The 13,347-nt window shown below is 36.0% G+C and overlaps 1 protein-coding gene across 1 annotated transcript; it reads left to right on the forward strand.

Annotated features, from left to right (window-relative positions):
* Positions 1-1,189: 1,189 nt before the first annotated feature.
* On the forward strand, positions 1,190-9,238 carry LOC137635006 (wee1-like protein kinase 2). The gene is made up of 5 exons (XM_068367609.1): positions 1,190-2,008; positions 4,269-4,538; positions 5,558-5,782; positions 6,400-6,557; positions 7,924-9,238. Exons 1-5 carry the CDS (start codon positions 1,344-1,346, stop codon positions 8,532-8,534), a joined length of 1,929 nt encoding a protein of 642 aa, XP_068223710.1. The 5' UTR covers positions 1,190-1,343; the 3' UTR covers positions 8,535-9,238.
* The last annotated feature ends 4,109 nt before the right edge of the window (positions 9,239-13,347 follow it).

Here is a 13,347-nt window from a genome sequence, read left to right on the forward strand (position 1 = left end):
GTGTCATGGGAATGTTTCTCGTCTTCCACACCTGTCTGTTTTCAGGCAAGCTTAAAGAAAAAGTCTACGGGAATAATGATTAACGTTCAATGGCGAAGTTAGCCACGGGAACTACCTAGCTCCCTCCAAATATTTCACACACACACACACACACACACACACACACACATATATATATATATATATATATATATATATATATATATATATATATATAATATATGTGTGTGTGTGTGTGTGTGTGTGTAAACGTATTTGCTCTATCACATCCGAAAGAGGGTTTATTATATATATATATATATATATATATATATATATATATATATATATATATATATATATATATATATATATATATATATATATATATTACTGTATATATATATATATATATATATATATATATATATATATATATATATATATATATATATATATTTATATATATATATATACCTACTAAGCAGTTTAAATGTTATGCATGAATAGAAATGATTCGCGCGACCGTATGCAATCCTTTAAATCACCCGCCACTATTTGCTTCTCAGCATGAATAAACTTGAATAATAATTGAATCGTAGTAACATAGTACGGTTTGGTCCCGGTTGACGCTGTGTAACGGCTATACGGTATAATGAATCGCGCATTCCCAGGCTATATTCCAAGGGATTTGTTATATTCCGATTCCCGAAATATTGATGTTACTTTAATCTTGGATAATTTGGACACGAGGTTTTAATAATTTCAAGATTCAAGTAATACTCTCATCTTTAAGACATTTTTTTAATTTTCATTTTTATATATGGCTCCGTTTAAGCTGTGGATTTATACTTCTCTTACTTTTGCCTCATGATACACTACTTTATACGTATTGATGAATGAGATTAGATTGGTGATCTCTATAAACGTCATTATCATGATCACAATTTAAGTCAACGTACCAATAATTATGACAAATCTTTTAGACTTTATATTCTGGACTATATCGCTCGGCGTCACGTGATCATAACATCTGGCATTTGGCGGGATGGATGGTTGTGACGTCAGGTATGGGGCTCCTCTTCTTATTGGCCGAAGCGTTGTATGTCAGTGACGTCACGAGCAGTCTACGTAAGTTGATTGGTTATAGTATCCATCGTAGACTGTGATTGGTGTAGGGACAGGACCCACAATGCCTTGCGTTTAGCCGCTTCCATTTTAAGTTGAGACGATGATATTGTGGAGTGAACACGTGAAGTTGTGTAGTTGAATGACAGACACCGAAGGGAGAAAGGACTTCCAAGTGTTCATTGTTGGTGGAATGGTCGAGTTGTTAACTTAAGTTAATTTAGTGGTACTAACAAATGTGCACAGTTCTACCGAAAATGGATGTGGCAATGAAACTAGACTTCGAAAGTTGCATCGAAGAGGACGAGGCGGAGAACGCCTCGTTTCAGACTCTGAGCTCGGGCTGTGATTTCGATGGGCGTGATATATCTTGTGATGAAATGAACTACAACGTCCCTCCTACGCCTTCCCCTGCACGCATGTTTAGTCCGAGAAAGTCCTTACGACCTGCCGCACGCCCCACGATCGACAACACGACAGCGCCGACGCTAGAATCGCCTCCGTATAAAAAAATCCGAGCGTTGAGGCTCTTCGACTCTCCCGCTACTCCGAAAACGCTATTGCTCAAGAGCACGACCTCCGCGGCATCTTCAGGCGACTCTTCCTCTCAAAACAGCAGACCCGTATCCCGAACGAGACTCTTCCCTTCAGCAAGGGCGAGATCACTTGCTTCGTGGAATAACACGACGCCCGTCACTCCTTCCCCCCCACCTGCTGCTGCTGCTGCCAGCGCCGTGGTCCTCTCCTCCCAGCACGGATGCGGAGGCAGCACGAATAGCAATGGCTCGGCGAGAAGTAAGGTCAGGGAGGTAGCCAATATTAATCCTTTCACCCCATCTGGGATGCTGTTATCCTCAAGAAAGAGAACAAGGTCGCGCAGGGATCACGAGGCCAACTTGGGGTAAGTTGTGTTTTTAAAAGAACCTAACGATCATGTTTAAGTCTTCTCTCATTTCACTCACTAAGTCATTCCAATGTTCCTCATCAGTATAACCAGTACGAGAATCTCTCTCTCTCTCTCTCTCTCTCTCTCTCTCTCTCTCTCTCTCTCTCTCTCTCTCTCTCTCTCTCTCTCTCAAGAATCTATTAACTGTCATTCCAAAGTTCCTAAATCCCATTCTCAGACCAGTAGAGAAACCGAGTCCTCATACTGGTATATACCGGTAATATGTACTGGGTATACAATATGGACTTGGCAGGCTATGATTCGACTCATGCTAGTATGCTACCCATTTTTGTTTAAATGTTTAGTGATAGTATCTGCACATTGAAGAATGACGCACAGTATCTGCAAATTGTAGAATGACAAAACTTGCGCTATTTATAGATTGACATTTGTGAGGGCTTAGAGAAGGGGGGAGGGAGGACAGAGGGTTTAAGCAAGAACTTTACCAGGCAAAATTTTGACCATCTTCAATGTAATCTGAAGGGTGGCCCCACTGGTCTACCACGCCATGCGGTTGCTAGTTAACGTTTTTCTCAGTCGCTTTATAATAACCTAAGGATTTATTGTTAGCGTGTACCGTTATGCAGTTTATTTATTAAGGATTCTCATTATTATGTTCATATACAGGTAGAGCTTATGAGATGGTAATGAAAATTTATAGATGTATAGTAAGTTTTAGAATTCTGTTGCTATGCGCAGATTGTATTCGGACCGGTGTGGTGAAAAGGGTAATGTGAAAATACTCAACTTCACATTCCTGTTCAATTTACTAATGCAAAATGTGTATTTTTATGACGTTTGTCTGTTCCAAGTTTACCCCTACTCATGACAGTTGGCAATAATGGTGAACTTTAGTGACTAGTTTTATTTCTCATCAAAGCTTACTGTTTTTTGAAAAGCCTACTGTTGTCATGATCGGTGGGGCGTTCAACACACACACACACTCTCTCTCTCTCTCTCTCTCTCTCTCTCTCTCTCTCTCTCTCTCTCTCTCTCTCTCCTCTCTCTCTCTCTCTCTCTCTCTCCTGCAGTTAACCATATTTAAATTTCCATGTTCTTGTTTGTTGATGCAAGATGTAGACAGCCTATACGTTTAGCCAAGCCAACATTTATTTTTGAATTAGGAGGTCTTACACTAAGGAATGAGAAACTAGCCGGAAATTTAAGTCCTATTTTATAACGTATATAAAACGACTCGACGTCTATCAACTCGGTAGTTAAGCATGGAAGCAAATTAGATAACTAAATTACCGTAACTGGTATATATATTTTTTTGTCAAGACCATTATTGGATTTAGTTTGCCAAGTCAATACTTTCGGGGTTTTGATAACTTCAGTAATAAATATGAATAAATTTTACATGCATTAATGTTGTTTTAGTCTTTCTTGCTATTTTAATTTTGTCTAAAAGTTACTGTATATAATAATCATATATATATATATATATATATATATATATATATATATATATATTTATATATATATATTTATATTTTATGAGCTTTTACGAGCAATGAATGTAATTTTCCCTATTATTGGTACATAGCTTTTTGTTTGAGTACATTAAAGGGAAGGCAACTTAATTCTTAAACACTAATAAATGTTGATAAGGGTGTATTGTACCCTTTATTAAAAGGAAGCTGTCATTGTGAATTGTATTGTACCCCTTACATACAAGTAAATAAAAGACTTCATTAAGCTTTTATACAAGTTTAATGAAAGGAACCTTATATGGTCTACATTTATTTTTTCTTGATGTAAATACATTGTATTTTAAAATTGGCCTAAATTTCTATTGTGGTTTTAGCATAAGTATTGGACACAATAAAAGGCTATGAAGAATTTGGTGCTTACAATGAAGCCCTAGTGACATTATTATTATTACTAGCTAAGCTACAACCATAGTTGGAGAAGCCTGATGCTACAAGCCTAAGGGCTCCAACAGGGAAAATAGCACAATGATGAATGAGGGATGTAGCAAGGATAATGTAAATTTAGTGACATGTTATTCAGATATTAATGGTGTCTTCTGAAATAGATGTTACAAAGACTTATTGAATTCGCCATATATTTAACACATCATTTTTCATGATTGATATTTTTAGGTCTGTATCTCATGTCACTTCTAAATGTCTTAATTTACTTTTATGATTGTTTCCCTTTTGGTTATTTATAAATACACCATTTTAATCAATCTTCATCTCTTTGTTTACAGGGAAACTGAAATGTCAACCGACATGGACACTAGTTTTGATGATTTCTACTGTGATGATTCCTGTGATGAATGCGAGGATGAAACTGGCCGACCTACGAAGAGACTAGCCATGCAAGATGCGAACGTTTCACGATATAACCATGAATTTCTGGAGTTGATGTTGATTGGCCAAGGGGAATTCGGAGGGGTGTACAAATGTAGGCATAGATTGGATGGTTGCATTTATGCCATCAAGAAATCTCTCAAGCCCGTCGCTGGATCAGTGAATGAGTAAGTATGGCGTTATGTTATGTTGTTATGCTTGTTTAAAAGACTTTCTAAGGCTAGTATTGATATTTTGTACTTAACGACTGACTTTCTAAGGCTAGTATTGATATTTTGTACTTTACAACTGACTTTCTAAGGCTAGTATTGATATTTTGTACTTTACAACTGACTTTCTAAGGCTAGTATTGATATTTGTACTTAACAGACTTTTTATGGCCATTATTGATATTTGTACTTACTGACTTTCTAAGGCTAGTATTGATATTTTGTACTTTACGACTGACTTTCTAAGGCTAGTATTGATATTTGTACTTAACAGACTTTTTATGGCCATTATTGATATTTGTACTTACTGACTTTCTAAGGCTAGTATTGATATTTGTACTTAATAACAGACTTTTTATGGCCATTATTGATATTTGTACTTACTGACTTTCTAAGGCTAGTATTGATATTTGTACTTAATAACAGACTTTTTATGGCCATTATTGATATTTGTACTTTACTGACTTTCTAAGGCTAGTATTAATATTTTGTTCTTTACTGACTTTCTAATGCTAGTACAGTGTTGATATTTTGTTCTTTACTGACTTTCTAAGGCTAGTATTGATATTTTGTTCTTTACTGACTTTCTAAGGCTAGTATTGATATTTTGTTCTTTACTGACTTTCTAAGGCTAGTATTGATATTTGTACTTAACAAGTGACTTTCTAAGGCTAGTATTGATATTTATACTTAACAACAGACTTTTTATGGCCATTATTGACATTTGTACTTTACTGACTTTCTAAGGCTAGTATTGATATTTTGTACTTTACTGACTTTCTAAGGCTAGTATTGATATTTGTACTTAACAACTGTCCTTTTAAGGCTAGTATAGATATTTTGTACTTTACAACAGACTTTCTAAGGCTAGTATTGACATTAGTACTTTACTGACTTTCTAAGGCTAGTATTGGTAATTGTATTCCTCAACAACAGACTTTCTAAGGCTAGTATTGATATTTTTTTTTCTTTTCCAGGAGAATAGCACTAAATGAAGTATACGCACATGCTGTCCTGGGTAAACATCCCCATGTCGTTAGGTACTACTCAGCGTGGGCAGAAAACGATCACATGATCATTCAAAATGAGTATTGTAATGGAGGCTCCTTAGCAGATGTGGTCGAGAACTGTAGAAGAACTGGTCGAAGACTCAATGAAAATTTTATCAAACAAGTTTTACTTCACACAGCGAAGGGTTTGAAGTAAGTATTGATTAATTGGTGTTTAATCCTTTTTATGATTATTATTGCTAGCTAAGCTACAACCCTAGTTGGAAAAGCAGGATGCTATAAGCCCAAGGACCCCCAACAGGGGTAAAAATAGCCCTGTGAGGGAAGAAAATGAGTAAATACAAGAGAAATAATGAACAATATGAAATATTTTAAGAAAAGTAACATTACAGTACAGTAGCCATATTATTGTTATTATTATTATTATTTAAGCCCAACGACCCAAACGGGAAAAAATAGCCCAGTGAGGGAAGAAAATGAGTAAATACAAGAGAAATAATGATCAATATAAAATATTTTAAGAAAAGTAACATTACAGTACAGTAGCCATGATATTAATTGCTAAGCTACAACCCTAGTTGGAAAAGCAGGATGCTATAAGCCCAGGGGACCCAACAAGGAAAAAAGCCCAGTGAGGAAAGGAAATAAGGAAAACTAAGATATTAAAATAAATACTTCCTGTTTAAACTATAGCCAGAAATGACGTAATGTTACAGTATTTATCCACAGTTGCATTTGGTTTATAGATTTAATTGCAGACATTCGTTAAAATTCTATTTCTAATCCAGTCTTAATTTGTTTTTCAACAGGTACATTCACTCCCAACAGCTTGTTCATATGGACATTAAGTCTGCCAACATTTTCATATCTAGAGAACAAAAAGTCAAGTTACCCGGAGAAGATTCAGCCGATGATGGTTTTGAAGATGAACAGGTGGAGGACATCGAAGAAGTCACTTACAAAATTGGTAAGTTATTGTTTGAAAGCAATTTTGTTGTTCATTTTGTACAGTAGTTGTATTTTTATTTTTAATAGTCTTTAGACTCTTGCTTTTGATGATCTAGGCATTTTAACATGTTCTGATACCTCAAAGGAACGTTTGTCCTGTAATTTATTTAGGTTCAAAAGGAACAAACAGGAGTCAAACATTACAGTGTAGTATAGTCTAGCCTTGACATTGTGTTATTAACATCAATTCTAACGTAAACTAGTTTGGGAATGAAAATGACACAAGGTATTGAATGTATCTCTTCATAAAGATCAAGTATATATTTAATTTTGGTCACTAAGCTATCCCCATCCCTAGGGTATGGGGGAGGGAATAGAAATAACCTGTAGGGAGGGTTGGGTGCTATTATAGTATGCTATCTACCACCCCTTTCTGACTATAGTATGATACCTACCATCAGTCCCTAAGGATACGGTCTACTTGCTAATCCGCCTCTAATAAGGAGGATCACTACCGACTTGATAACCTAACCTAACCTAACCTACAAACTGCTTATAATTATGCACCAATGTTGTCCTGCCAATAAATATTAAACTATCATTAAAGTCCAATGAGGATAACATACTGGTGGTAAGTAATCTGTTTGATAATCCTCATCAAACAGGAGGATTAACATTGACGGTAGATAACATACTTTATGGTAGATACCAAACTATAGTAGAAATTCGACGGTAGATAGCATACTATATTAGCACCGAGGGTTGTGTTTGTGTGTATGTATATCTAAATGTTTAGAGATGAGCCATCAAAATAACAGGAATAGTACCTGACGGCCAAAAAATGTTTTGTGATATGTACTGAATACCTTAAAATTACCAAGTTCTACTAAGTGAAGTAATGCAATTCAATTAGAACAGTTTTTGTTTCATGTAAAGTTAACCCTCGATAACATATCTATTCCTCAAGTGACAAGTCTGGAAGTCCAATTTACATAACGTAATTATTAAATACTGTATGACATTGATTTATTGGATTTTATAAAGTTTCCTCCAAACTTAGTACATAGTTCAATGGAGGGATATGAAGAAAGTGAATTACAGTGTCAGTAAGATGCACATTATATAATATGCCTAAACAGTCAATAATATTTGGCTGTTTAGCAGTTACGTGTGTATTGGTATAGTTTCCTATACACCTTGGATCTTTACTTTTAACTGATGAGATACTATACTTGCATTGATTGTAGTACTATACAGCTGTCTTTTCTTTCCCTCCTCATGTAAGGTGTTTTGGTGGCTTTTGGCACAAAGAAAATAGGTTTTAATATTGTTAGGTATATATTTATGTATGAATATTTTAAGTAATATTTTCTCTTTAATTGCAGGTGACCTGGGTCATGTAACATCAATCTTGAATCCTCAAGTGGAAGAAGGAGATTGCAGGTATCTTCCTCGGGAAATATTACAGGACGACTTTAGTCATTTACAAAAGGCAGATATTTTTGCCCTGGGACTCACCATGTACGAAGCTGCCAGGGGAAAACCATTGCCCCTCAATGGAGAAGAATGGCATAATATTCGTAATGGTGAATTGGAGCACATTCCTGGGTATTCCATGGAATTTCAAAAGTTGCTGAAACACATGGTGAACGCCGATCCAGCTGCTCGTCCCACAGCCGCCCAGCTGGTTAATCACCCTGCATTGTGCCCTCCCACAAGCATGTCACGCACAGAATTGCGTCGTGAGCTCAACGCAGAGCGGCTGAAGAATGAGATTTTATCGCGACAGTTGAAAGAAGCAGCCAAGTGTTTGCAAAGTCTAACTCCGGGAGTAGCTTCAACAATAGCTGCTGTAGCATCGGGAGTGCTGGCAGGAATTGCACCAAATCCTGTCGGTGTTCCTCAGTTTCCCTCCCAAAGATCAGGACCTACCACTAGAAATTCCAGACTAATAGGGAAAAAGGTGAACAGAAGTCTGAGCACCAGTGATTTCTGACTCGAGTAATGATTAGTCATGTAATCATTTTTGTTTTATTTTATATATAGTCTGGACTTCTTTGCATTCTTCCCCTGGTGGTCGAATGCTAAAGTCCTGCTGTGAAGTGGTTCTAGTCTTTGCATGGGGTTCTACTCGTGCAGTGCTCATATCTACGGAGAATTAGTCGGCAATTGTATAGGTATATTTATCTATGTATTTACTTTGCTTTCCTTTTTTTATTTTACCCTTTTTTTGACATCTTGCAGCTGTTATTCTTTAGAAAAGCAACTAAGAGGTACTATGTATAGGTGTCAATTTAATTTATACCCTTTTTGCAGTTAACTAAAGTAAATAAAATAACCTTATCCTTTAACATACTTCATTATTTTGGTCTCTGCTGCCAACTCCTTTTGTTTTATATACATTAATAAAATCTGAATATATGTGCCTTATATTTTGTGATAGTAGTTGTATCTAGTATTTCTAGGGTAATTGTAAAGTTTCTCGAGTAAAAGAGTATTTTATTTTCAATTGTTTTTCAGTACATATTGCTATGTATCCATGGTCATTTTTTTTAATGCATGGAAGAATTGGCGTTTCAATTAGCCATGTCACAAAGTTTTCAATAAAGTAAACTTGTCTTCTAATAAGACATTCCGTCTACTGTGATCGTTTTTGCCTTCCTGTACTGTTTTGTATAAATAAATTTTATATGAATATTTTATAGATTTTCATTGTACTTCCATTTACTGCTTATGAAGTTTGGAAATGCAGTTTTTAAGCAATGTGCTCGTGGCTGTAAATTAAAAGTAGAAGGATTTTAGGCTTTTCAAATAAAGTGGGGATTCCAAAATGTTGGGTTGGATATTTTGACGAACAAATGTACTGAAGTTTTGTGACAATATTGTTGCTCATGAAAGAGTACCCAAATTCTTTGTTCTTTTTGTGTAAATTGCTTAACATCTGTCAATATATTTTTTAATGAATAAAGGTTTACAATACATTTTAAATAGGAATCCTTTATTGTTACGTATCTATCCCCCACTGATTAAGTTATTACATATACTGTACTGCATTTTTTTTTTTTTTTTTTTTTTTATAAAGGTACCTTAAAAGTTGGGTGTGGTTTAAGAATTATTTGCATAGGAAAAACAAACCATTGTTTTACTAGTGACAAAAGTCTGGATATTGACAAGAAGTTTATTAGCACTTTCCTGGAATAAAACACCAATTCCTAAGGTATCTGGAAAGACTACCCTTTGCCTTGCCAGACAGCACTACATTGGATCCTTCTCTCTGGTTACAGTTCATTTTCCCTTTGCCTACATACTCGCTGAATAGTCTGGTCTATTCTTTACATATTCTGTCCTCACACCTAACAACACATTAACAAAATTCTTCACCCAAAGGGTTACTGCACTAATTGTTCAGTGGAGACTTAACTCTTGGTAAGGGTAGAAGGGACTTTAGCTATGGCAAGCAGCTTTTCTAGGACACTTAAAATCAAACCTTTGTTGTCTAGTCTTGGGTAGTGCCATAGCCTCTACCATTTTCTTCCACTGTCTTGGGTTAGAGTTCTTTTGCTTGAGGGTACACTCAGGCACACTATTCTATTTTATTTCTCTTCCTCTTGTTTTGTTAGTTTTTAAAGTTTATATAGGATATATTTATTTTACTGTTACTGTTCTTACAATATTTTATTCATCCTTATTTCCTTTCCGCACTGCGACTGTTGGAGCCCTCGGCTTATAGCATTCTGCTTTTCCAAGTAGGGTTGTAGCTTAGCAATTAATAATAATAATGATAACCCTAATTGGAAACTCTGGATGCTCAAACAGGGAAGTAAGTAATAATTATAAGACTTTTTAAGACAGGTAACAATGTTGAAATAGGCTGACCTATATAGACCTGTACACCTTAATCTGTTAAACGAAAATGCATTGGCATCAAGTTTGAATTAATGAAGTTCCACCAATTCAGCTGCTAGATTAGAATGATCGTTCTTCGATCTAGTAACAGGTGGAATAATACTTTTTGTTTTGATGTTATTATTATCATTTATTATTATTATTAAATGCTAAGCTACAACCCTAGTTGAAAAAGCAGGATGCTATAAGCCCAGGGGCCCCAACAGGGAAAATAGCCCAGTGAGGAAAGGAAAAACATAATAAATGCTAATCTACAACCCTAGTTGGAAAAGCAGGATGCTATAAGGCCAGGGGCCCCAACAGGGAAAATAGCCCAGTGAGGAAAGGAAAAACATATTAAATGCTAATCTACAACCCTAGTTGGAAAAGCAGGATGCTATAAGCCCAGGGGCCCCAATAGGGAAAATAGCCCAGTGAGGAAAGGAAAAACATATTATTAAATGCTAAGCTACAACCCTACTTGGAAAAGCAGGATGCTATAAGCCCAGGGGCCCCAACAGGGAAAATAGCCCAGTGAGGAAAGGAGATAAGGTAAAATAAATTTTTTTAGGAATAGTTACAATATTAAAATAAATATTTCCTATTTAAACTATAAAAACTTTAACAGAGGAAGAGAAACTAGATAGAAAAGTGTGCCAGAGTGTACCCTCAAGCAAGAGAACTCTAACCCAAGGCAGTGTAAGACCACGGTACAGAGGCTATGGCACTACCCAAGAATAGAGAACAATGGTTTGATTTTGGAGTGTCCTTCTCCTAGAAGAGCTGCTTACCATAACTATGAAATATTGAACCTTATGACGGAGACTACATGGCTTTGAATCAACTGTAAGCTAGTACTACATAGAGGATGGTACAGTGAAAACTGACTACAAAAGTTAATCAGAATTACGAAAAATTCAGGCAACGTGTACACATAACTGATTGAATAGCTGTGTTAGAGATTAATATCCAGATCACGAATAATATATTTGATGGACTGCAAATTTTTGTCCAACATATTAAGATTAGAGTCAGCAGCTGAAGATCAAACATAAGAATAAACTCGAAACAAAGACAAAGAGTTGGAACATTTCATTATTATTACTTGCTAAGCTACAACCCTAGTTGGAAAAGCAGGATACCCAGGGGCCCCAACAGGGAAAATAGCCCAGTGAGGAAAGGGAACAAGGAAAAATAAAATATTTTAAGAACAGTAACATTTAAATATTTCCTATATAAACTATGAAAACTTTAACAAGAGAAAGATAAATGAGATAAAATATTGTGCCCGAGTGTACCCTCAAGCAAGAGAACTCTAACCCAAGACAGTGGAAGACCATGGTACAGAGGCTATGAGACTACCCAAGACTAGAGAACAATGGTTTGATTTTGGATTGTCCTTTTCCTAGAAGAGCTGCTTACCATAGCTAAAGAGTCTCTCTCACCCTTACCAAGAGGAAAGTAGCCACTGGACTATTACAGTGCAGTAGTTAACCCCTTGGGTGAAGAAGAATTGTTTGGTAATCTCAGTGTTGTCAGGTGTATGAGGACAGAGGAGAATCTGTAAATAATAGGCCAGACTATTCGGTGTATGTGTAGGCAAAAAAAGAAGAAAAAAAAACTTGAAAGACCCGATAGGCAAAGGGTATTTTCTGAGCAACTGAAAGAGAAACAGACCAAATGTGTTTCGAAATAAGATTTCAATAAAAAAAAAAATCACAGCTAGAAACTTAAGTGAATTGTATATAATTAAAAGGGCAGTGTCACTGCAGATCTAAATATTGAGGAGCTACTGTCTTTGACCTACTTAGAATACTATTTTTTTGTTAGGGTTCAACTTCATATCCATTCTGTAGGCCTACGTAGCAGGCTACTCACTATGCAGTTAATTCTAAAAGTCAGACCTGCAAATAAGGTTCAGTAATACACAATATTCTATAGAACTTTTAATCCAGCTGGGGTGACAAGAAGAGATAAGATACGGAATGAGGTAATTAGGGGTACCACAAGAGTTAGAAAACTATCAGATAAGATCCAAGAAAATAGACTGAGGTGGTATGGTCATGAGGGGAGATGATCAGTATATTGGGAGGAGAGTGATGGAAATGGAGGTACAGGGAAGGAAAAGGAGAGGGAGACCAAAGCGAATGTGGATGGACTGTATCAAGGATGACCTTCAATCAAAGGGATTAACCGGTGATGAAGTGTGGGATAGAGGTAGATGGAGAAAGCTGACCAGAAACATCGACCCCACATAAAAGTGGGAAAAGATGCAGACAAAGTCAGATTGGGGAAGGATCTTCCAAACCAACTAGGCAGTTGAATCGGTGGAACTTCACAAGTTCGAACTGGCAACGAATGTTTTTATGTTGAACAGGCTGACATAAATCTTCTTTTCATAGTTTATATATGACAGATATATTTTAACGTTGTTACCAACCTTGAGATATTTTGTATTCATTACTTCTCTTGTAGTTTATGTATGTCCTTATTTAAAAGAATGTAGCCTTTATTTGTGTCGCAAATAATAAGATTTAGAGATACAGGACCCCCCTTAACAACTACAATGATTGGGTTCTACAGATCGGGTTTTTTAGGGTGGGAGAGTACAGAAAAATGGTAAAATAAGAGAAGCTGTCTAGCCTAAACACACCAATCACCGTAATAAAAAAAAAGTTAAAGCAATCAAAATTGAGTAATAGTAATAAAACACGATCAAAACACTGATATTTTAGTTGTATTATTGCCCGAAGAGCTTTGCTTCACATGGGCTAGGACTGAGTCTTCATTCTAAATCTATTGTATGTAAATATTCTTTGTCTAATCAACTTTATTATTATTATTATTACCAGACTAGCTGGCCACGCTTCCGGGCGCATAGAAAACGGGATTTTATATCCCGTTTTCTATAGAGTCTAGTTGTT

The sequence above is a fragment of the Palaemon carinicauda genome, chromosome 45, assembly GCF_036898095.1.
Source record: "Palaemon carinicauda isolate YSFRI2023 chromosome 45, ASM3689809v2, whole genome shotgun sequence".
NCBI classification, from domain to species: domain Eukaryota; kingdom Metazoa; phylum Arthropoda; class Malacostraca; order Decapoda; family Palaemonidae; genus Palaemon; species Palaemon carinicauda.

Bases quoted from the DNA above. Each gene is read 5' to 3' on its own strand.
- LOC137635006 (XM_068367609.1), top strand. From the start codon at position 1,344: ATGTGCACAGTTCTACCGAAAATGGATGTGGCAATGAAACTAGACTTC. The intron at 2,009-4,268 runs GTAAGTTGTGTT...CTTTGTTTACAG, and splicing joins GATCACGAGGCCAACTTGGG to GGAAACTGAAATGTCAACCG. The intron at 5,783-6,399 runs GTAAGTATTGAT...GTTTTTCAACAG, and splicing joins CACACAGCGAAGGGTTTGAA to GTACATTCACTCCCAACAGC.